The sequence below is a fragment of the Sceloporus undulatus genome, chromosome 3 (assembly GCF_019175285.1).
Source record: "Sceloporus undulatus isolate JIND9_A2432 ecotype Alabama chromosome 3, SceUnd_v1.1, whole genome shotgun sequence".
NCBI lineage: Eukaryota > Metazoa > Chordata > Lepidosauria > Squamata > Phrynosomatidae > Sceloporus > Sceloporus undulatus.
Genome location: NC_056524.1, coordinates 47,316,170 through 47,339,568, shown reverse-complemented (window position 1 = coordinate 47,339,568; position 23,399 = coordinate 47,316,170). Strand labels below are relative to the sequence as shown.

The 23,399-nt window shown below is 40.4% G+C and overlaps 1 protein-coding gene across 1 annotated transcript in view; it reads left to right on the top strand.

The window, feature by feature from the left end:
* The window catches only part of POU2F1 (POU class 2 homeobox 1), a 143,664-nt gene extending 129,709 nt beyond the window's left edge, over positions 1-13,955 (top strand). The window contains exon 15 of the mRNA XM_042457143.1: positions 1,719-13,955. Coding sequence (XP_042313077.1) covers positions 1,719-2,029 — 311 coding nt within the window. The 3' untranslated portion in view covers positions 2,030-13,955. The remainder of the gene's footprint in view (positions 1-1,718) is intronic.
* Positions 13,956-23,399: the final 9,444 nt, after the last annotated feature.

Below are 23,399 nucleotides of genomic sequence, written 5' to 3'. Positions count from 1 at the left end.
CCTGTTATTTTTGCTTCTCTTTTATTCTTAACTATTTGAAGAATTCCATTAATCATCCAGTTTGGTTTTTCCTTTGGCTTCAGGTAGCACCTTTCTACACCTTCTTCCCTGATGGTTTTGGTCCATAATTCTACTGCTTCATGGTCAATCAGGTTCAGATATTACTAGGTCATGGTCTGTGCCACAATCCACTCTAAACAGAGAAAATGGGGCTTCTCCATCTTTTGCTTCTAGTTATATAGTCTATCTGATTTCTTTATTGGCCATCTGGTGATATCTATGGATACAGGTGTCTTCTGGGTTGCATGAAGAGTGTGGCATACATCTGTGCAATATTGCCCTACATGTCATACACAATGAGTAACAGGAATGACAAGAGAGAAACCTGAAAAGAAAAGTATTGTATTTTCTCTGTTGGCAACTCATTTTGATGTTAGCACTCTTGCAAGAGATGTAGACGCTAAAAAATATGAAATTTAACAAGAGTAATATCAGTATATGGTATATCTCTATGAAAATCTGGCAGAGAAAGCTCCACAGAAACAGTGAACTGTTCTGTATCAGCACCTTGTCTGATCGTCTTGTCAGGAATGGGTGTGTACCTATGGAGTCAGTCTGACAAAGGTTTGCAAGTTCCGGTCATGCTGGTATAAAACCTGCAAGATATTACTACTGTTAGCGCTATCACTTTCCAGGAGGAGACTCCTGAGAGGCTACTAGCACAGTCTCAGTGATATGCTTATGTACACATGCTGGCAGATCAGAAAGCTCTTTTTCAGCATCTGCCAGGGCAGCCATTGATGGGCTGTGGGACGTGCTGAGTAGCAGCCAAACTGCCCCTTCTGCCCCCATTAGCTTTACCTCTAATTTGTGTGCAAGGATGCTGGTAGAGATTTATGATCTGCTGGCTTTATCTCAGCCAAAATATTTACCTTTGGGCAGATTGTTGTGAGTTATTGTGAAATAAAATAATGTTTGTGAAATCACTATTCATAATTAGCTTTTCATCTGTATGTATGAGTACACCTTAACAGAGCCCTGTTAGAAATCTTCTAAAGCTATGTGATTAGGATGAAAACCTCATCCTCATCCCAGAACATGTGCTTAGAGAACTTGGTCTTGCTGTCATGGAAACCACCAAAGCAAAATACAAACTAAGCAGGATTGAGCCTTGATACTGTACTAAATATAGAGGATAGGTTATGAGAATGCATAGCTGACTACAGTCAAATTTGGCTTTTGTAAATTCCTCCTAGTGACTAAGCACATCCTCTCTTGAGGCAGTGTAGATATTCTGACACAAATACAAAATATTTGGATGTACAAAAACCCCACCTTTTATTAATGTTCATAATAAATAACTTCTTTTGTTTATGTGAATTAGGATTGGTGTTGCCCTTGGTCCTCTAGCCAAACCTCCTGTCACTTCATGTTCCATCCCTAGTTCCTTCCTTGAAGAGACAAGGTGATAGCAACAGCTTCACTGAGGAAGGTGGGCATTTGTAGTTCTTGCCCCAGGCATTGGGTATTAAACTATGCCGCTGCATGGGAAATACCTCCATGGTTCTAAATCCAGCTTCCGATGGTGTTGAGAGAGCGTCTTTTAGGATTGTTGGGGAAGGGGTCATAGATATCAATTGTCAGAGCAAATTAAAACTAGCAAAATACTGTTACTCTTGAACTATAAATACTAAACCTTTTTGTCTCTTCTCTTTTAGCTCTTGCATCTGGTGGATCTCTTCCAATAACATCACTGGATGCGACTGGGAACTTGGTATTTGCCAATGCTGGAGGTACGCCCAACATAGTAACTGCCCCACTGTTCCTGAACCCTCAGAACCTTTCACTCCTCACCAGCAACCCTGTTAGTTTGGTCTCTGCAGCTGCAGCCTCCGCAGGGGCCTCTGGACCAATTGCCAGCCTTCATGCCACCTCCACCTCAGCAGAGTCTATCCAGAACTCTCTCTTCACAGTGGCCTCAGCCAGCGGGGCTGCCTCCACCACCACTACTGCCTCCAAGGCGCAGTGAGTTCGGCTGAGCTGTGCTACCCCTGGCTTATTTCACTCTGCAGTGGGATTGGCTACTAGCTGGGTTTAGAAACTGCAAGATGTGAAAGGCTTCTTCTCACCATGTTGCTGGGGACAAGGAGAGAAGGAAAAATAGGGGAGAAAACTGGGGGAAAACAACAAGAAGAAGGATTTAAAACTGGGACAAACATTTGCCTAATTTTATAATAAACACTGTTTTCAGGATTGCTTCATTGATTGGAGAACTTTCTAACCAAAAATGTAAAAAAAGAAAAAAACAGAAAAGGACTACTTATCATTTCCAGCAGTCTCAATGACAAGTTAAGGTGGGTTATCAACTCAAACATAGAAACGGGATTTCTTCTTTCTTTTTGATTGAAATATCTTTTTTTAATTATCATTTATTGGTCTGTTGTACAGGCCGTAATGTCATACAAGGTGTTTATAATCGTATCAATCGTGTTGGGGGTTCCTTTCTTAACTGGTACAATTTAGGCAGGCCTGTATTACTGATGTATCTCTTTATGATTATTATTATTATTTTTATATATATATATATAGTTCGGACACATTTGTCTGCTCCTGGAACAATTTCAGTGAGCTCCCATGCCACACAGAGTGAAGAAAGAAGGAAGGGGAGCATGTGAATTGCGAATGTTCTTTACAGTTTCCTTTTCCTTGGTGGTATGTTTTTGGGGGATTCTCTCAGAGAAGTTGGTGGCTAAGTGAACATGTAGAGGGTAATGTGCAAAGATAGTCCATGCTTGTGAGATGAGAGTTCGGACAGCAGTTTTCTCAGCCTATTTGGGCCATATCTAGCTCTCATTTGCACGTCTTTGGCTCCTGTTGATGCCAAGAGAGGAAGGATTTGGCCTGTAGAGTCTGTCCTCAGCACTTGTGCTGGTGGCTCTTTTATCTCATAATTACATGGAAATTGCCACTTTACAACTTTGAGAATATTTCTGTTATTTACTTTCTCAGGAGGCTGCCTGTATTGGTAATAACCCATATGCACCTGTTGAACCTTCCTACTGGCTGTTTGGCATAGGATTCCAAAAGCTGCATTAGCTCATCTCTAAGAACATACTTTTCCTGGTGTTTCCAGTCTGATTGTATTGAAAATGTTTTCAACTTAAAGCATTTGTGTTCAGGAAGTAAACCAGGTGATGTGAGCAGGAAGTACTGTTTTATGCCAACACAGCCATAAGAAAGCAGCTTTGCATTCTTGCTCTACTCTATAAACAGTTATAATGTTCTTTAACACTGTTTGCTGCACTGGAAAAAAAAGTAAGGAATAATCAGAAAACTGGCCAGCCTGCTGTGGAATATGGTGAACATTGGCATGCTGCATGAACCTTGCAGTATTTCATGCTGTCTCTGACTGCTACTGCTAGCGAAATCATTTATGGCAGTAAACACCTCTAATAGAGAGGGGGGGAACTGTTTCCAAGCAATCTGACAAATGGTATGTGCAAACAGCTGCTGACAGTGGATATGAGAGAGATGGAAGAAACATCTTAAATGTTAGAATAGTCTTAACCTGAATATTCTCATCCAAGAAGAGATTGGATCACAGCAATGTGTTTGGGAGTCTCCTGTCCTTTTGAAGTGAATTGGGAAATATGTTCAGGAAGGAAGAGCTGCCCAATGCTTCTCAGCAAGGCTAGGGAGGAGGGCATTCCAAACTTCATATAATTGAAATTTGTTTCCTATCAAAGCAGTCTTGGTATCAGAAAAGGCAGCAACTATACTGTCAATACCTTCTCTGCTTGGTGACAGCAATTCACAGGCACTGCATTTATTGTCAGATGGCAGAAATCATTGTCTCCTCTCCACATGTCATCATGCTGTTTGCTCTCTATTCATCTCTGAATCTCCAACTTCCTGTTTCACGAGCTATTTAAAAATAATGAATTCTTTTTTAAAACTTTAAAAACTTGTGAGCTGCAAGCAGGGAAATGAGCAAATGTCCGTCCGCCGTCTTTAATGTGTGTTTAATTTTTTTATGTTTTATTTTTTTAAACTAAGCTTGAACCAAAGTCAATTTCTAGCAAGCTGCTGTACTAATGGACTAGTTTGTATAAGTGCAGTTCAGATGCAGAGAGGTGATAGATGCTACTGACAATTTCTTTTCATTTTTTATTTTATATTAAAATTGCTGCTTGTTTTAATCTTTTTGGTGGGGGAGTGGGATGGTCTTTTGTATATCCTTTGGGGCAGACAAACTTAACTTGATTGTTATCTAATTTCCATGGTTTGGTGTGTAAATAGAATGGCAATGGCAGATGGTTACTAATCCAGCTGATCCTAAATTCTCTTTAGCAATTTGATTCAACCCAAGTACTGTGTTGTGACTGTCTCCATGATCTCATTCTTAGCATACAGTTATAAAGCTGAGAATAATACTTTGTGTTATGATTTCATGGCCATGGAAACAGCTTGGAGCAGTTGAATGTGTGAAAAGATGGCAGAGAAAAAACAGGTACCTGCTATGTAGGTCTAGAGACCAGAGTATTGACTAGTTTCTACCAAAGGAAATATCAGTCCCATGTATTTTTGCTGTTTGAGGGAAACAAGATCTTATTATGCATACACACACACTTTAAGAAAGGAAATGGTAGTGATTTCTGAACTATGATGTTTATCTGTGGTTTTCAGACACCAAGGAGGTCCTTTATGTTTATGTACACAGAGATATAGGGGTTGAACAGACAGCCCAGATGAGGTGGCTCGAAGCCGCCTCTGACAAAGACGAATTGAGGCCGCAGCAAGCACACAGCCCCAATCCAGCCAGAATCCGTCCCAAATAGGAGCGGCAAAGAGCCGCTCCAATTTTGGGCAGATTGAAGCAGCCCCACCACAGCTTCAGCTGACTTCCAGCCAGCTTGAGGGTGTATGACATCTAAACACCATGTCCCCAAGTCTCCCAGAAGCCACCTGGGATGTAATCACCAATACGACTTCCAGGCAACTTGGAAGCATGGCACGTGTAAACACCATGCCCCCAAGCTGGCTTGAAGCCAGCTGAAGTTGCTGGTCTGTTCCGGCCCAGAGAGAGAGAACATGGCCCTTTCAATCAACACAAAACATCTCTCCAGATTTCAGAGATGTTGTGTGTCCAGTTGGCTGGGAAGAGTTTCTCTTATTCACTGCTTGCTGTTGGAGGGTTTCACAAATAGCTATATGGACACTAATGTATCTCAGATGGATGGCTATAAAAAGTTGAACTGTTCTGTTTCAATAATGCAATTCATGTATTGGTGTGAGCACCTTTAACCTTGTTTCCCCTTATGACTATGTCCAAAGATGACTAAATGTCTTTGTGGTCATCATAGCAACCTCATTTATGAAAGTGGAGGCTCACTCTCACACAGAGACACATGTACGCACCCTGTATAACTAGAATGTTTTGGTTATTTATATTTCACAATGTTGTATGTTTCAAACTTAGCACATTTCATGCCCTATCATTAGACTGATTGTACCTTCCTGCTTACAACAGAGATATCAGGGTCTTAAAGGCCATTGTTATTTCTTGTTGACCATGGCCATATATATAACTGTACATGCCAATATACACAGAGAGAGAGATGGATAATCAGTTTCTGTTATGATATAGTAAATTTAATTTAATTATACCTTCAGCAAAAGATTGGATCTGGAGAGTTGGAGAATCTGTCCAAGAATCGGATAGTTACAATACATTTCTATTATTGTAAAGTTAATAGCAACTCATGAATTTCCGATAAGTAACAGCAGTTTTCTTTCAGTCATTACAAAGTGCAGTTTCTGTAATCCAAAACACTGTATGGCATATGTGTCTAATGTTCAGGAGTGTCCACTTCTCCTTAATTTTAGTAGTTGAACAAATTATTATATATTATCTCAGTATTTTGGAAAATGTTCAATTAAGTTTATTACCATTGTTAGGATTTTCATGCATTGGTTATTCAGTTGTCATACCCATTTCGTACACTCAGTTTTGTTTCATGAAGCATTTCCTTTCATGAATAGAGAACGTTCAATGAATGTTTTAATGTACACTTTAAGCATGCTTAGGGCTCATAGGACAGTATCTGCCATGGTAGGCAGGGACCTTTTAATAGTTCCATGGTCTCATAGTGTGTTCCCAATCTCTTCTCCGTGTTTAGGGGCTTGGGAACATTACATCTGTATCAACCCAAAGACCTTGCCCAACTGCTTTATACTGACATACTGTTTATGTGGATTATCAAAATCTTCATGCATGACTCTGTATACATGGTATAGGATAACATACCTGTGAAAAAACACAGGCTTCAGTGCTATAAATGTGGGCTGTACTGATTACTTGCAGTGCACATAAGAAGACCTTATCTCTTCTGTTAATACATGAGACAGTCCTAAACATTGAATCTGCTCTTATTTTGTGCTTCAGTTGCCAAGAAAAAAAAACACTTATGGCCAGAATAGATAGGTTCATTACAATATTTTAAATGTTATTTTGAGAGTGATCTCAGATACTTTTACTGCACAGTTCAACCAAAGGTGGTGTCTGTTGACTGAAGTTGTAAGAAGAATAGAAGGGAACAGATTAATGAATTTCCAGTGCCAGAAGCCAGGCTTAATGAGCCCATCAATGCCTTATCCTTATCCAGTGTCCTGTTTCACTTTATTATGTAAAAAATATTAGTTGATAGAATTATATCATTCATTAACTGGGTTGAGCTGTTTTTTTGTTGCTCATTCTAAAAATAAGAGCAATATAGGCTGCCTGTAATAAGATACATCCTGTATTTCATTCACTACCACACTTAGATTTTAAAAAACACCACATCTAATACATTAGTTTTTGTTTTTTTTTAATTTTATTTTCAATCCAAATCCCGAGTTGTAGTTTGAAGTTTTCATTCAGTGAGTATATATTGGGTTGAACACCATCCTAAAGTAAGACTGGCTGTGGTGCAGTGCTTGACTCTTGCCATGAGAATTCATGTAGCTTTTGCATGAGACTTGATGAGCAGGAGCCAATAGAAATTTAATGCTTTACTCACTATGATCATGAGTCCACATTAAAAATGCACCTGTTAATACTGAAATACTATATAGAACAGAAATGAGAGTGCAAGCACCAAGAGAAAACATAGTCATTTTTGCTGGCAAGTAGTGAACTCCAGGAAAAATCTACTGAAGCCTTGTTTTAGGTTAATCATACTCTAGATGGTTCCTCTGTGAAGCAATGCAGATACTCCTGTGAAAGCATTTGTTACAATGAATACATTTCCCCTGTTGCTTTTGGAGCCATATAATAGTAGCACCTGTATTTACTATCTAAATTACTTCATTGATGATGCAGTTGGATAAGTATTTTGCTATGTAAAATTAATAACAATCTCTGTTAATGATTATATTTTTCAGTTAAATCAAAAGTGCTTGGTTTTGTACTACAATAGCAGTGCATATTTAGAAAAATTCATAATCTACCAAATCCATATTGGTGGTGATCTTTTATCAGGAAAGAACATCCCACATAGGAGTAGAACACTCCCCTCACCCCAGAACAGTTGATCTTTTTATCTTGGACATTAAGAGTATGTTTATGCTAAGTCTGTATGTGCCTACTTCTAAAAAGTATGTGCACTTTTTAGAATATGAATTCTAAAATATTCTAGAATTCATGCATTTGTGTACGTGTGAACAGTTCTGGACAAAACACTACCAAAGGAGAAATCAAGGTGGCTGATGATAGTTATGCATCCCTATCTTCTCAGGACTTGTTGGCCAATTTTTTGCAAATTACATTTCTAAAGTTTTTAAAGCAATACACACTTCGAAACAGTCATCTGCATAGTTTCTATGCAGTGAGTGAGCCAAATTTAACTTATCAGTACAGATTTTTTTGTTGTTGTTGGCTTAAATAATGAAAGTTGGATCATATTCCTGAGCATCTTGACTGTATATTGAAGTCCATGAGCTATGTTAACAGTTTTTGGAGGGTGTGGAGGGGTTAATGCACACGGAGCTTTTGCTAATTCATCTCTTTATCTATATTCATCCTACTTCATTGTGGATTGCAGAATGGCTTACTATCTAGTTTGTAAACATTCACCTTTTTGTTCTCTTCTACCCTTTTTTCCTACATATCCAATATTACACAGATTTAATCATAAGACATTTGTGATCCAAAGATAAGTGAAAACATGAAATCTATTTTCTGTTTTTAGCTTGCATAAGGAGCTTTCCAACGCTTACACTGTGAAAGAGTGTTTGGTTTATGCTAGAGAAGGATATCTAAACAGATAAAGAGAACTTGAGCTGCAGTTGACCTAGCCTTGATTTGTTTCCGAATCTATATTCACAATTTTTGAATCGGTTGCAATATATTTAATGTAACTTCATTCTACACAGATTAGTACTAGGTTTTTATCCCTGCTGAAACTAAGTGCAGGGAAAAATGAGAGCTGCTTCATACATTGCAATTTTCCTACATGGAATCATCTCCCATTTTGGAAACAATTCCTTATGTGCATTGTATTGTTTATTTGATGAGTACAGACTACTCTCATACAGAGTGAAAAGAGATAATTGCAGTGATTGAAATGACCCTTAATTCACAATGGAAATAAAGCAGCTTTATTCTTCAGAGAAAGGAAGACCCTGTTCAAACTGCCTGCCATTGCTGTTCCTGATATGTTTCGATCTTCATCCAAATATATGGAATTCATGTTAAGGTGAATATTGATATCACACTTGCCATAGGGTTTGTTTGTTTTTTTAACCATATGGAACAAAATGGAGGCTTTTCCACTGGAAAAAAATGGAGTCTTATTTCATCCCTTCTCATCAGGATGTCTGTAAGCAAGCAGTGCTACAGAGTTATAGGAACAGTGCCCTTTGGTAGCAGCTGACTTTGTGGCACCTTTTAAAAAAAATATACCTCAACATAGCTTTAGTATTGTTTGCAGAATGGAAAATCAGGAGAGAGGAACTTTATAAATAGTGGAGGTAATTCTAGTTGTAGACTTTAGATGAACTGTCTGAAGCCCTAATTATATGTATTTGCAATTCTATGTTTAAGTTGCATCTGTATAGGGTGGGTTGGGGAATGGGAAGCAGAGAGACTTGGCTGTGCTATAAGGCAGATATTGCTCACACCTTCATTTTTTCTTTTTCTTACCAAAGGAAACAACCTATTACGCCTGCATCTGGAATACTTTGGTTGTTACTTGTTGTCAGCATACAACATAAAGTGTGGGTTACAAGTTTGAGTTGCTGTATTGCTTCTAGGTTCTTCTAGTGTGCATAAACTCTGTCTCCCTGTATGCTGTTGGCAAATAAGGGTCTTGGGGAAAAATGTAAATACTGAGCTACCTTTGAGTAGTTGGGGGTGTTCTTATAAGGATATAAATTAGCGACCCATTTCATGCACTACGGCTGTTGTTGAGCCAAGGCAGTTAATTTTGAAGCAGACTGATTATGGTTTGCATCTTCACTGAACTGGGAGTACAAAGTGAAATGGTTCCTTTTATTCCTTCTTGTCTTGTTACTGAATGTAGTGCTCAAAAATAGGTGGAAAGTCTTTTTAAAAATACTTCCTTTTTGTACTAGCAATGCTTATACTGTCTAGACCAAAAATTGCAGAAAAGAAACCAAACTGAACGCTAATCTGCTCCTAGTACCTGAATATAATATACCTGTAAAGAGATGAAGATCTAGTGAAGACAGTCTTCAGGAGAAAGAAGGATATCTTTTTGAGTCATTTGTACTTTTAATTTTAGTGAGAGAGTGGGTATTTTTTTTCCTTCTTCACAGCACATGATTTGGATTTGTGGCAGAATTACTGTGAGAATTCTGTCTCTTTCCATCCTGACTCTAGAGCATCCCTACAGAGTCCGCCAAGGAAAAATGGGTGTGCTTGGGAGTTATATTTGGGGTGGTGGGTGGGAATCAGAGCTTCAGCTGGAGGGGGAAATTTCCAATGGCTTTGATGGGGGAACCAAAGGCACTGATAAGTCTTTGTCAGCTCTGCTGTTTTCAGAGTGTCCTAAGAGGAAAAGCTGAGTGGTCATAGAGCTTTGGATTGATGGCTCTTTAGTACGAGGAACTTGTCTCATGTTGGTTTTCCTGCCTTCTTTCAGCACAGGGTTGATTTGCGTATTTTTTTTTTAAAAAACTGAGGACATTTTGAAAGCAAATACTGTTCAAAACATAACCTAAGATCACAGGTTAGTGCTTGGAAGTGAGGAAAATCTACTTCTATTCCTAAATGTAAAACAGAAATGTCCTCTGTTTTGAATCTGCTCAGATGCCCTGTGTGATGTGTTTCTGGTCTCACAATGGGAAACCTTTATTTACTCCCCGGAATAACATTGAGCATGGTCATATAACATATTCTTGGGTTGATGAATTTCAACAGTCAAGTCTAACATGCTCACATATAAAAAAAAAAAAAAAGGGAGAGGGTCAATATATATATTAGTTGTCCAGCTACTCTTCTGGAAATCAGCTGGGTTGCAGAACTTTACTGAAAGCTTTACTAATAGACTTGTTGTTCTGACATTATGTAAAGTGGTATTAATATTGTGTGACTTTTCTAAGAGCTAGATAGATTTATAGATAAGTAATAGGGAAATGGAAAATGACTTCTCAAAGATTAAGAGCACTTGGAACAAAAGATGTGGAAAACAAGGTGTGCTTTTTAAAGAGAACAAATTTGAGGAAGGAAATGAAACAACTGCGTAGTAGATGGAATCGTGAAGAAAGAGCTGTGATACAAGGAGAGCTGGAATGCTTCCCCTTTTCTGCCTTATCGCCCCTCTTCCCTCAGGCCACATCAATCCAACAGTCTGTTATGGACTGTTCCTCTAAATGTTTATAGATTCTGATATGCCTCCTTCCTTCTTATCAAAAATTTTACCAGCTTTTTACTATATAGAATCTGCCAAAACAAGAGCCTTCCAGAACAATTCCTAGTGGAACTACATACAACCTATCAGAAGACTTTGAGTGTATATGATGAAGGGTACTGGGGACAAGTACAACAAGGAAACCTAGTATTTTTTTTTTTTCAGAATGCAGTTTACATCAAATTAAGATTTTTGTTGAGCAGACAAAATTGTCAGTGGCCTTGGCAAAAGGCGTTTTGGTGGTGAAAAATCTAACAGTTGTCCCATTTAATGGTCTGTTTTCTGTTGTTTCTTTATATGAACTGAATAGAGAATTCTGTTCACATTATATAATGTATGTACTGACCCATAGATCAGTTTGGTTAATTCTGGAACTCTTTGAACGAAGATTGGGCCTTTCTCTAAAATCCTGGAGGTAAGAGGTCAGGTGCAGAATACATTTTAAAACATCATGGAACTCTGCTGCTCTCCTGGTTCCACCATACTGCTGTTCCATTTCCTTCTTCTATGATAGTAGCTAAGGCTAGGTGTGAGTAGTTGTTTGTCCATCACAGGTACGGGAGCTGTTGTATACCTCATTTCTAACTCGTAACTGAGTAACTTGCTTTAACTTTCTCCAAACCCTACAGAGTTGCCAAGTCTGCCCTCTCTCCCTTGATTAACGTTGAACTCTGGCCTATAGCATCCCGTGACCTGCAACCTGAGAAGATACCCCTAAAGCCTCTGAATGTCGCTGCTTAAAAGCTACTGCAAACTGAGGGCAAATTGCAATCTTTTTATTTCTTTTGGTTACCAGGGGTCCTCTTGTAGTTTGTGAATATCCACCCCCATCCCTTATCTGTGCATGAAATTTATATGCTGCCTTCTCCTTCCCCCTGGTGAGATGTCAGGGCTATAATGTATTCCAGGGCCAAGGCAGGACCCTGAGGGCTCCTCGCAACCAAGTGCTGCATGCCTATTGCTCACTACATTTTATTTTGTCTTGCTCCCCTTGTGTTTGACTTTTTCCCTTTATTATTTGACAATCTTCTTCTTCCCCGCTCTAGGCTAACCAGAAGCTGCATTCCTGTTCTTTCAACCATTTTTTACTTTGAATGTAGTTTCCCACCCCTTCGGAAAGAGAAGCTTTGCCAGGTCACGGTGCACTGCTATATGCTGAGGGGGACGGTTTCTTTGTTTTGTTTTGTTCTTTTAAAAATTTCCAGCCAAAACCAAAGATTTCCTAATGATTGTATAAACTCAAAACAAACAAACAAACCAAAGACAAAGGGGCGTCTTCAGCACCAATGACATCTGGTAAACCAGCCCTTGTGGTTGTGTTAAGAGGTAAATCCCAGTTCAGTTGTTCCCTCCCAGTCCTGGATGGCTTGGTCCACAACTGTGTGGACTCGGATTCAGCAAGGTAACATTCATCCCATACTGTGTTAACTTTTGGGGGAACAGCTTGAATTCCGCAGATCCAAAGGACACACACATCCATTGGGAGGAGCAAATTGGTGGGACACCTTCCACAGAGTGATTGTGATGCTGAAGACATTGGTGCATGATTGGCTGCTCTGATGGGTGCTTTTTAACCTTTTGGGAGCTGGGTGATAATGATTAATACATGCTGAGGTGCACTTCCGAGCTTCCCCTCTCCCCCCCCCCGCCAGTGCTTGGAAGAGGCTGTCCTGTTGTGGAAAATCACTGAAAAAAGTTTTGTTTCTCCTCTTCTTTTTTGTTCATTAATTATTTTTGCAGCACCACTGTGCAACTATGCATTGTATTTCTCAACCTTTTGTGCTAGGTAGATGCCTATGACTTTTTAAACTTGGGGGAGGGGGGGTTGCCAATGAAGGAACTTTTTACATGTATCTTTTAACTCTCAGTTGATTAGGGGGTGTTTGGTTCTAGGGTCATACAAGCTCTATCCCAAAGCAAAATCCAAATGTTAATAATATTAGCCTGATGCAGATACCAAAGATAATTTCTTTCCTGCAGAACCTTAGACTTGTGTATTAAGTACAATTACCCAGCACTTGCATTAGTCTAACCTCAGTAATTCCAAAGCTTAGATGTATATTTTGGTATATTTCTGGGATATTAAAAAAATGTCGTTTAAATTCTTGTTTGTTTCAATGTAATGCTCTTAAAGTCATAGCATGGAGATAACTGAATTGTCTTATTCTTAGTAGTTTGAAATAATAGTATTTTTGTATGTTTTGGGTGTGTCTATGTATGTATTAACACAACAGTTTTCACTGCCTAGGTGTTCATAATTGAAGAAAAATGTACATAATCTGTAATTTTCACCAGATTGTCAATTTAGATTTCATTTTCTCTGATTGCCGTTCCCAACGGGGAGACCTTTATCCCTTTTTAAAGAGGCAGCATGTTTATAAAGGGGAAAGTATACTCTTACCCTTCCAAGAAATTGCCCTCTCGTTTCCAAAGGTAAAGCAAGAAGCAAAGCAAATGTCCTCAATAAAAATGAATATGGTCTTAAACTTTGAATTTGTGCTGTTTGTTTTTAATAGAAAGGCATGTTGTCAGCAAAACTGATTTTGAAAATCACATTCCCTTGCCCTTGGAAAAAAATGAATTTGCAGTCTTGATATTGATTATAGGGCTTGTCAATGATCATTAAATTAGCTTCCTTCTTGCTCAGATCCTTTTTATGTAAATCATCTGTACAGCTTAATTCACCTTCACATTTTGTAATTGTGGTACATATATTAAGATAAGGTGCATTCTTACTTAATTTTGAATTTAAGAACTTTAAAGCCCTATTTTGAAAACTGATGAATCTCCAAAAAGGAGATCAAAAGGATGCTGTCTCTTTAAAAGATACTTTCTATTTTCTCCCCTAGTGGCTGCCTGAAGGTGGCTGTGGGCATTGAGAGACTGTAGATTACAGTGAATCAGGATGAAATGGTAGATTTTGTGTAGATGCATTTGTCTGCTGTAATTTTTATATATATATATATATAAAACTTACTGTAACTGTACAGTTCATTTCTGTTGTAAACATCATTAAACCATTTTTCCAAGTGTTTTAACATGCATGTGCCTCTTGTTGATTCTTAACAAATACTAGTCATTGCTGAAAGGAAATAGCAGTCTTGTGGGTCTGCAACTTAAAGCCTAATAAACTGGGGCTGAAAGCTGGTCCTCCTTATTTTCTCTCAAACAGTTACACAACCTACATAACTGAACATCAGAAACAGGTAAGCTTCTTTTGTACTGTTATTCTGCACTCAGCTTACTTTCAGAAAACAAAACTACCCTCACACACTTAAAAGCAGACTTCCTCATGCCTATCCCCTCCTGATGGCTAGATGTTCTGGTCCCACACATCTGGATGGTTCCAGCTTGAGATAGGCTATGTACAGGTACATATTGAATGTGTGAAAATGCATTTTATTTTATAATTGTGTACCTGCATGCACACATAAGGATAAAGTAACACTGTGGCCTGAATTCATTGTGATTTTTTTAGAATCACACACACATGGGTTTTCCACATTTTGAGACCTTCATTTGGAAATTTTAGAGCTGTACAATTTGGCAGGATCACTGCCTTCCTGTATATGCATGCTCAAAGGGTCTGGTTTCCTCTATTCCTACTCAGTCTCATTTTGAACACGGGGAGGCATTACAAACCGCCGCTTTGCGGCGGTCTCCCGGTGCTGCTGTTTGCTCTGCAAGGGAGCCGCCGCAGCCAAACCGCGTGGCTCCCTTATGGAGCAAAAAAGAAGCTCCAAAATGGAGCTTCTTCTGACGGCGTGCTAATGACACTGCGAGGCGCCAATGGCGCACTCGCGATGTCATTAGCACTGCGCGACGTGTGGACACACAGCGTCCGTTACGTCAAGGTGGCGGCGGCCGTGTGGAACGGCCGCCGCCATTTGTTATGGACAGAGTCCGTAACAGGAATAGGGGCGTCTGGAAGAGACGCCCCTTTTTTAAACTGGGACGTCCTGAGGACGTCCCAAGTGGCAGTTTGTAACCCGCCCATAAGAACATTACTGGAGCATTCTTACTTGCTCTGTTTGGTAGATCACCAACTTTACTTCCTTGTGCTTTCCTTCTCATTTCTCCTCTTTTGTGCCTTCTCCTTAATATTTTTTTCCCTTGTTTGTAGTCTTTGGATTGGTGGGGCTTGCCCCTGGACTCACAGGCTTTCTTTTCAAAGTATTTGTTGATAAAAAGTGTACAGAGAGCGTGTGTGTCACTTGCTGCTTATAGAGGCTTGTTTGTTCAGCTGATTTTACCATTCTCAAAATATTACCAAGCAGGTCTGGAAGATAGTGTCTTTTAAGGGTTCTTCTGTGGGAGAAATTATTGCAAGCTGCCAGTTCTGTCTCTGAGTCTAAACACACTCTCCAGCCGTTGACAAATCTCTGTTCAGTGCTGGTCCTAGCATGATAGCTATTGTTCTGGGACTCGTCTATCTGCATTCAACATGGGCTGTTTGGATCTAGCTGCTCCAGGACTATTGAAAGGCAGACAACGTTGAAGCATCAACATTACTCTCCTAATGAACTTGAAGTTTGGCCTCTTTGCATATCTGTTCCCTTGAGACTAAGAAGATCGATTGTGCTAACTATAAGGCCATAATAGGAAGTCCAAGTCACCAACCATTAGATTCAAGCTGTTTTTGTAGCCTGATGTGGCCACTCTCATAATAGGTTTCTGTGCTGATAGTATTCTTACAAATTACATCTTCGTGGTCTTTACCACCTCTAGTGCTCCTCCTGGCATTGCCTATACCTATCTTTAAAATGTGGTCCAGTGGTTCTACCAGCAATTAGGTAATGTGCAACTCATTGAGTTGACTTCAGGGGGCATAAGTATTTTCCTCCCTAGCTAATGTGCTGCTCTTCAGCTTGCCACAGACTTGCTCCTCACGAGCAAAGATGCCTAGTCTGTGATCCTGATTTGGCTGAAATATTTCAGACATAATCTTTACATATCAACAGTTTGACTATTTGACTATTTTGTTCATGTCCTTTAGAAAACCAATTTTTTTTTAATTGGCATTGATGGCAGTGTTCTTCCTCTGGTCAGGGTTGAGCATCCCTAATGCTGTAAGAATGGATGTGTAATTTACAAACCTAGAGTCATGAGATATTAAGAGAAGACACCTAGTTGTGGTTGTCATAGCCACATACCTTTATCTGGACAAAAGCATCTTCTGTGCACTATTTTCACAGTCTCGAGACTGATGTATTTGTTTCCTAAGATTTTAGCTGTGCTTTGCTTTTAACTCTGCTCTTAGATACTTGTTACCTAGCATTCCATTTGCCATTGTACCCTCTCTCAACATATTTCCAATTGAGTCTGTATCAGTATGAGTTCCTTGGTACTCATGATGTCACATTGCCACCTTTCAGTGTAACAGCATCTTGCATTTCCTTCTCAGTATCAAACCCAAACATCATCTTCTTGAGTCCTGTTTTGAATCCTTAGTGATGGCTTCTACTTTACTTCCCAATGTCCTCATGGGAAGCAAGACTGTTATTTCCACTGTGTCAAGCTCTATACCAAACAGTTGGTCTGTGTAGCTGAATTGTTAAAAACTGAACACAAAACATTCACCACCACTAATTTGATGACATGGTGCTTCAAGCAGCACATTTGGATGCTGATAATCCTGTGGCCATTGCCTGCCCTATTGCAAGCTACCTGTCTTCATCAGCCCTCCCCCTTTGCCTAGCATGTTCATTTAGATTTACATTCCATGCTCGGGGCACTGTTTCAACAAGTGGTCCTTTCCTCCATCCTGGAGTGATGTGTTTACTCACCTCCTTGCTTGCTTCTCACCTGTGTGTGTCCTACACAGAGACTGATGAAGGACAGATTTCTTACCTGTAGCTGATTCATCAAGGAGTAATCTGCACTCACATTAACCATTTTCCTCCTCACTTGTAGCCACTCTTTTTTGGGTTGGGCTTTTAGCCTTTTTCTTGCTACCACTGTGATTGTAGCCTCTGCTGCAAGACAGTGTGGCTCCCACCAAAATTTTCAGCTGTAGAACATTGTAAAACAAAATCCCTGTGCAAGTCAATACTCAGATGTGATTACACTGATTACCTCTTGAAGAACCACAGTTACAGGTAAGCAGTGTGTTCTGCTGCTGTGTTCCTAAAATGCTGTCATGTCTAAAATCTTAATCTTTCATACTATTTTACAAAGGAAAATCTCTATCTCTCCCCACCCCCCCCCCCCCACATATAGATTGTACAAGTCAAATTGATGAAGAGTTACATTAAAATAAAAATAGCACTTTGGATAGAGGCTTATGCAGCATTTAGATTTGAAATCAGTACAGCCATCCCCTTATCTACACAGAAGCTTGGACTGATTCAGTAATACCTAATTTCTCAAGCTTTTGAACTCTGAACCCTTGCTAAATTTGTTGCGGCCTGTGTGCTGCGCCCATAGCCCTTGTTGGGACCTATGGAAATGACGCGCAGTGTCCACCACGACCACCTGCAGAGTTCAACCACGTCGACAGGACGCCAAGAAGAAGGAATCTGTGAAGATGTCTTCAACTAATAACGACTCTTACAAGTCTTCACTCTAAACGAGGGCTTAAATCTTCCTTTGCAGTATTTACAACATAGATATACACAGTGCATTGGACATCCGTCTCTAATACACACTATTTACACCAACCAACAATAACACAACCTCTGAGGCAGCCACAGTAACACACAACCATCTCACTGCCTCTCAGTAACAGACACAGCCTACTCATAGGCACCAACTGTCTCTCTTACTCTCCTCTCAGTGACAGTTGAGAACTGACTTGCATCAACATTCCGATGATGCCCTGTTTGAATGCTGACACATTAGCTGCCACTGGAGCTCCAAATTATCTGCACAACAGCTCCCCCTATTGGCCACACCAATGTCATTTCCTGACAAAATTGACTCTGTTGCCAAGCACTATATATAACCCAGCAGTATGCATCTCTTTCACAAATAAATACACACAATCCCTGTATGCTGTTTGTTGGCTGGGAATGTGTGGGTTGGGGTACTTGTACAACACTGGGATTAAGAAGTAGAAGAGGCTGTTGTGGAGAACCAGCATGGTTTGAGCATAACTATGACAAGACCAGGGTTTGAATTTCTGGAATGAAGAAAAGGTTTGAATTTCTGCTCAGCCATGGAAACCCTCTGTGTGAGCTTGGGAAAGTCACTCAGTCTCAAAGAAAGACAGAGACAAGCTCCTCCTGAATAAATCTTGCCCAGAAAATCTTGTGATAAGGTCGCAGTAAGTGAGAAATTATTTGAAGGCATATAACAAGAAGAGGAGCTGCTGTGGCCAAAAACCAGCAACTCTGATTATGGCCAAGATTCTGCATTGTCTACATAGTTATGAATGCCCTAAGTAGTCACCCCTGAAACCCACCGTAAGCTTGTCCATGCCATTTCATACAATGCAGGTCTGCTGCATGGGTGAGTGGGGTGCTTAAAAATGATGCAACTAGCTCCCACCTGCCACCAAGCGATGGTGAGATGAGCCCCCTCCTACCCCTGAGCATCAGTGCAACAAAGAGAAGTTTCTGCTCATTGCCGTGGTTCAAGAATGAGAGTAGCATCATTCTGAAGCATCCATTTGCCTACACCACAAACATCTATTGCACAGAGTGGATCCCTTGAGTTTAAAGTGGGTTTGGGTAGGGGGAGGTATTTATGATTGTGGCAATAGTGCTACAATCATGAATATGTTGCTTAGGTGGATACAGAGCTGTTATTCATTCGTAACTACAGTGGTGCCTCGGGTTACGAAATTAATTCGTTCCGCCGCCGCTTTCGTAACCCGAAAAGCATTCGCAAGCCGAAATGCCATAGGCGCTAATGGGGAAAAGCCGCGATTTCGTGCGAAAAAGCCGAAAAAAGCACCAAAATTTTTTTCATAACCCGAAAAAACATTCGTAACCCGGAACAATTATTTCCTATGGGATTTTTTCGTATCCCGGAAATTTCGTAACCTGGGTATTTCGTATCCCGGGGTACCACTGTATATTACAAATCTATAACTGCAATGCAGGATGGCAGCCACTAGTTGGAGGCAAGGGACATAATCTGACATAGCAATATCTCTGCTAAATCTCTGATGCTCAGAGGAGACTGGCTTGCCCTGTTTTCAGAATCTTTCCCTCTGTAGTTGTTTTGTCATCCTTTTGGGTGTCTTGTACATCTATGGGACAGCCAAGCTTAACTCGGAAATTGAAAACGGCCATAACAGCAGATGATGAGTAAGACTATACTGCTACTTTATTAAGATCCCCAAATTCTACTAGAAGAGCTGATATTAGCATAGATCTTTAGCAGATTTTCCTCTTACAATGTCAAATCATAAAATCACAGAGCTAGAAAGAGACCTCAAGGGCCATCCAGTCCAACTCCCCGCCATGTAAACATAAAGCAACCCCAACAGACATTTCTTTTGATCATAAAAAGAGCCATGCTGAATCCCACTCCATAAATTGTGCCCCTGAAGTTGTTAGCCAGGCATAGCCAACAGATATGGAGGAATATGCAGCCCATATGGTAACCACCTATATGTCTGTCCCTAACAATGGACATATATAAGCATATATAAGCCCATGTGTCTACTAACCATTGATAGTTTTTCTTTGGTGAATTGGTGTTCTCCTCTGGAAAGCCTTCAAAGTCAGTTGCTATTGTAATATCTTACAGTAGCCAAACATAATCTTTTTGCATAGAGGGATTCTTCCAGTCCCTTGATAATTTCAGTTGTTTCTGCATTTTTCCACCTTACTGTTGTAGAGTAGTAGTACTTCTTTGGAAATAAAATTGTTGCCTTTGGTTTCATTTTCAATATACAGACATACCTCAGTTAACAAACCCTCTGACCGTGAAGCTTTTTCTCAAAATCTTTTTATGCCTCTTTTCCTTCTCGTGTTCTGTACAGCTTCACTTTTTTTAGCTGAATTGGCATTATAGACTTTCAATGCCGAATTATAGCAGCATGGCCGCAGTAAACAATTCAATAATGCTTGAGCTGGGAAAGAATGGGGTTCTGCTTTAGCCGATACTACTGTTGCTGTGTGTGCCTGCCTGCAACAGGTAAGATAAAGAGCAGCTACCTTCAGAATCCCTTACTGACCTTGCATGGACAGAAAAACAAAGAGAAAATGAGAAATTAGATGACTGCATCAACAGATATTCGCAGAATTTATAAGAAGTATACATCCATGTGTTTGGCCACCAAAATGGAAATTATAAGGTGAGGATTTTTTTGGGGAAAAGTCATCCCTGGATCCATTTTGGAAAAAGCCTTCAAGTGGTCTCTAATAGAATATAGGCTTACCTGACCTGGTTGTGTTACCTTATATGTGCATGTTGTTAGTGTTCAGTAAGAGTTATTCTGTGACAAGTTGCAAAGTGCGCTTCTTTTCTTATGGTGTAGGAACATATTACCTACCGTATATTCCGGCATATAAGACGACTGGGCGTATAAGACGACCCCCAAATTTACAACTTAAAATACTGTAGAGTGTTTGGGATATACTCACCGTATAAGACCACCCCTCTCTTCCACGATAAGTCAGAAAGGAGCTGAAGGCACACAACAACAACAACAACAACAACAGCAGCAGCAGCAGCAGCAGCAGCAGCGACAGAGGAGAAAGAGGGGGGAGGAGAAAAAAGGAGAAGGAGAAAGAAGAAAAGGAGGGGAAGAGGAGGGAGACTCCACTACACTCTGAGGAAAGAGTGTGTGCCACATTTGAAATAACATCATACACAACATTATTTCACCCGCCTCGACAACTCCGCCCGCCCTTCCTCTTGGTGCATCTACACTTTAGAATTAATGCAGTTTGACACCACTTTAAGAGCTGCTGCTCCATCCTATTGGAATCCTAGGATTTGTAGTTTTATAAGGTCTTTTGCTTTCTCTGCCCAAAGAATGCAGGGGGGCTGCTCCAAACTACAAATCCCAGGGATTCTGTATGGATGGAGTCGTGGCAGTTCAAGTGGCTCCTATTGGAATCAAAGCCCAGGAAGCTTTGTGCCAAATAGAAATGTATTTGGCTGCAACTGCACTGCAGAAATAATCCAGTTTGACACCCTTTTAATTGCCATGGCTCAGTGCTATGGGATCCTGGGAATTCTAGTTTTCTGAGATATTTAGCCTTCTCTCTCAGCAAACTTTGGTGTGACAACAAACTACAATTCCCAGGATTTCATAGCACTGGGCCATGGCAGTTAAAACGGTATGAAACTGGATTGTCTCTGGAGTGAAGATGCAGCCTGAGTTGGATCCAAGACACACTTCAGAAATAATCCAGTTTGAGACTGCTTTAACTGCCCTGGCTCAGTGCTAGGGAACCCTGGGAATGGTAGTTTTGTGAGACATTGAGCCTTCTCTATCAGAAAGAGCTCTGGTGCCACAACAAACTATAATTCCCAGGATTCCCTAACACTGAGCCAGGAGAGTTAAAGTGGTCACAAACTGGATTATTTCTGCAGTGTGTTTTGAACCTTGGTTATTAAAAATGCTCAAGGTCCAATCCATACTGCAGAAATAATCCAGTTTGAGACTGCTTTAACTGTCCTGGCTCAGTGCTAGGGAACCCTGGGAATTGTAGTTTTGTGAGAAAGAGCTCTGGTGCCACAATGAACTACAATTCCCATGCATCTGAGGAAGTATGCTTAAGTCTAGGAAAGCTGCCAACTTTTCTTTCAGTGAGTCTCAAAGGTGCTACAAGATCTCTCTCTCTCTATCCTCATCATCACCATTATTGTTATCATTGTTAAATCCAAATGCACCTGCAGAAGTGGACTTAAATTGGCAACACTGATTATGCTGTAGACTCATTCTCTGGGGCTGGAATCTGGAAGCATGGAGGCAATTCCCTTGAAAAACCAGGGAATCCTGGGAATTGTAGTTTGTGAGGGCAGGTGGGCAACCACTGTCCTCTCTCTGATTGGCTGTTAGTGTGACTCCATCCAAACAGGATTGGTTGCTCTGTAGCCTGGCTCTCAGAGGGACTCAGGGGCTAAGAGAGAGAGAGACCCTTTTCTGAGGGTGGGGTGGCAACCACTCTCCAGCCCTCTCTCTGATTGGCTGAAAACTGTGAGTGTGTGACTCCAAAGGATTGGTTGCTCTCTAGCCAGCCTCACTCTCAGGCTGCTGGAGCCAAAATGGGCAAGTCACCAAATCTGCCCTGAAATAGAGCCACCCAAAGCTCTTTAAAACCCCCATTTTTGTGTGAAAGTCACCACATTGGCAAGACTGCGAGTCAGGAGGGAAGGGAGAGAGACCTTTTGCTGTCTGCCGCTTGGAAAAGGAGGAAGGGAAGGGAGGGGAGGGAGCAAGGAAGGAAGGAAGAGAAGGAAGAAAAAGGGAAGGAAGGAGGGAGGGAGAGAAGGAAGGAGGGGAAAAGCAAAGGAGGAGGGAACGGAGGAGGATGCTCCTTTGCCTTTGAGAGAAGCCTTCCCTGCCGAGGGCTCTCTTTAGGACCCAGGGGCTTTCCGGAGTACAAGACGACCCCCGACTTTGGGGAAGATTTTTCTGGGCTAAAAAGTCGTCTTGTACGCAGGAAAATACGTATATGTTTCCATGATATTTCTGCCTCCAGTAACAAATTTTCTGTTAAAGAAGTCATGCCCAGAAACACATTTACTTAATTAACTGAGGTATACCTGTAATATGCTAAATGCTGGAGGTATATGTATAATATATTAAACACTTGAGAACAGTGATGGAAACAATGCAGCAATACTGTTCAGTAGAGCACATTTCACATTAAACTGCCTATAATTATAAGTGAACGATTCATTGAGTTGTGTTAGGGGAACTTAGGTTTATTTAACCAAATTGCACTGCGTTTTTTCAACAACTTATTTACATTTCTTTTTGTGGTCTCTACATTTTGGCGTCTTTCAGAAATACAGGCTTCATTAACACAGTTACATGCATACTCCACATTACCAAATAAGTGGTTTGATAAATGTTCAAAACAAAACATCATGGATCCAAGGCCTTACCTGAAGTCATTGACAGAATCATTGCATACCCTTGTTCTCAGTTAAATTTTGAGATTTTGTTGAATTTAGAAGATTTGAACTCACTTGCTAATCGCAACTGGAGAAGACATGTTGATTTATTCAGCAATTGATTCTGCTCTGATTGGGACTAGCAATTGGATTTCATAGAATCATAGAGTCGGACGAGACCACAAGAGCCATCCAGTCCAACCCCCTGCCATGCAGGAACTCAAAGCATCCCCAACAGATGGCCATCCAGCCTCTGTTTAAAGACCTCCAAGGAAGGAGGCCACCACTCTCCACCACATTTAATGCCATTCTATAAAACTATGTTTGGTTTATAGTTTTACTTTCCAGCATGAATTGGAAGCTAAGTAGGGACACCACCAGTGAATACCAGATGCTGCAGGCTATATTTCAGAAGAAGGGGCTAGCAAAGCCACCTTTTCAGTATTCCATGCCTAAGAAAAC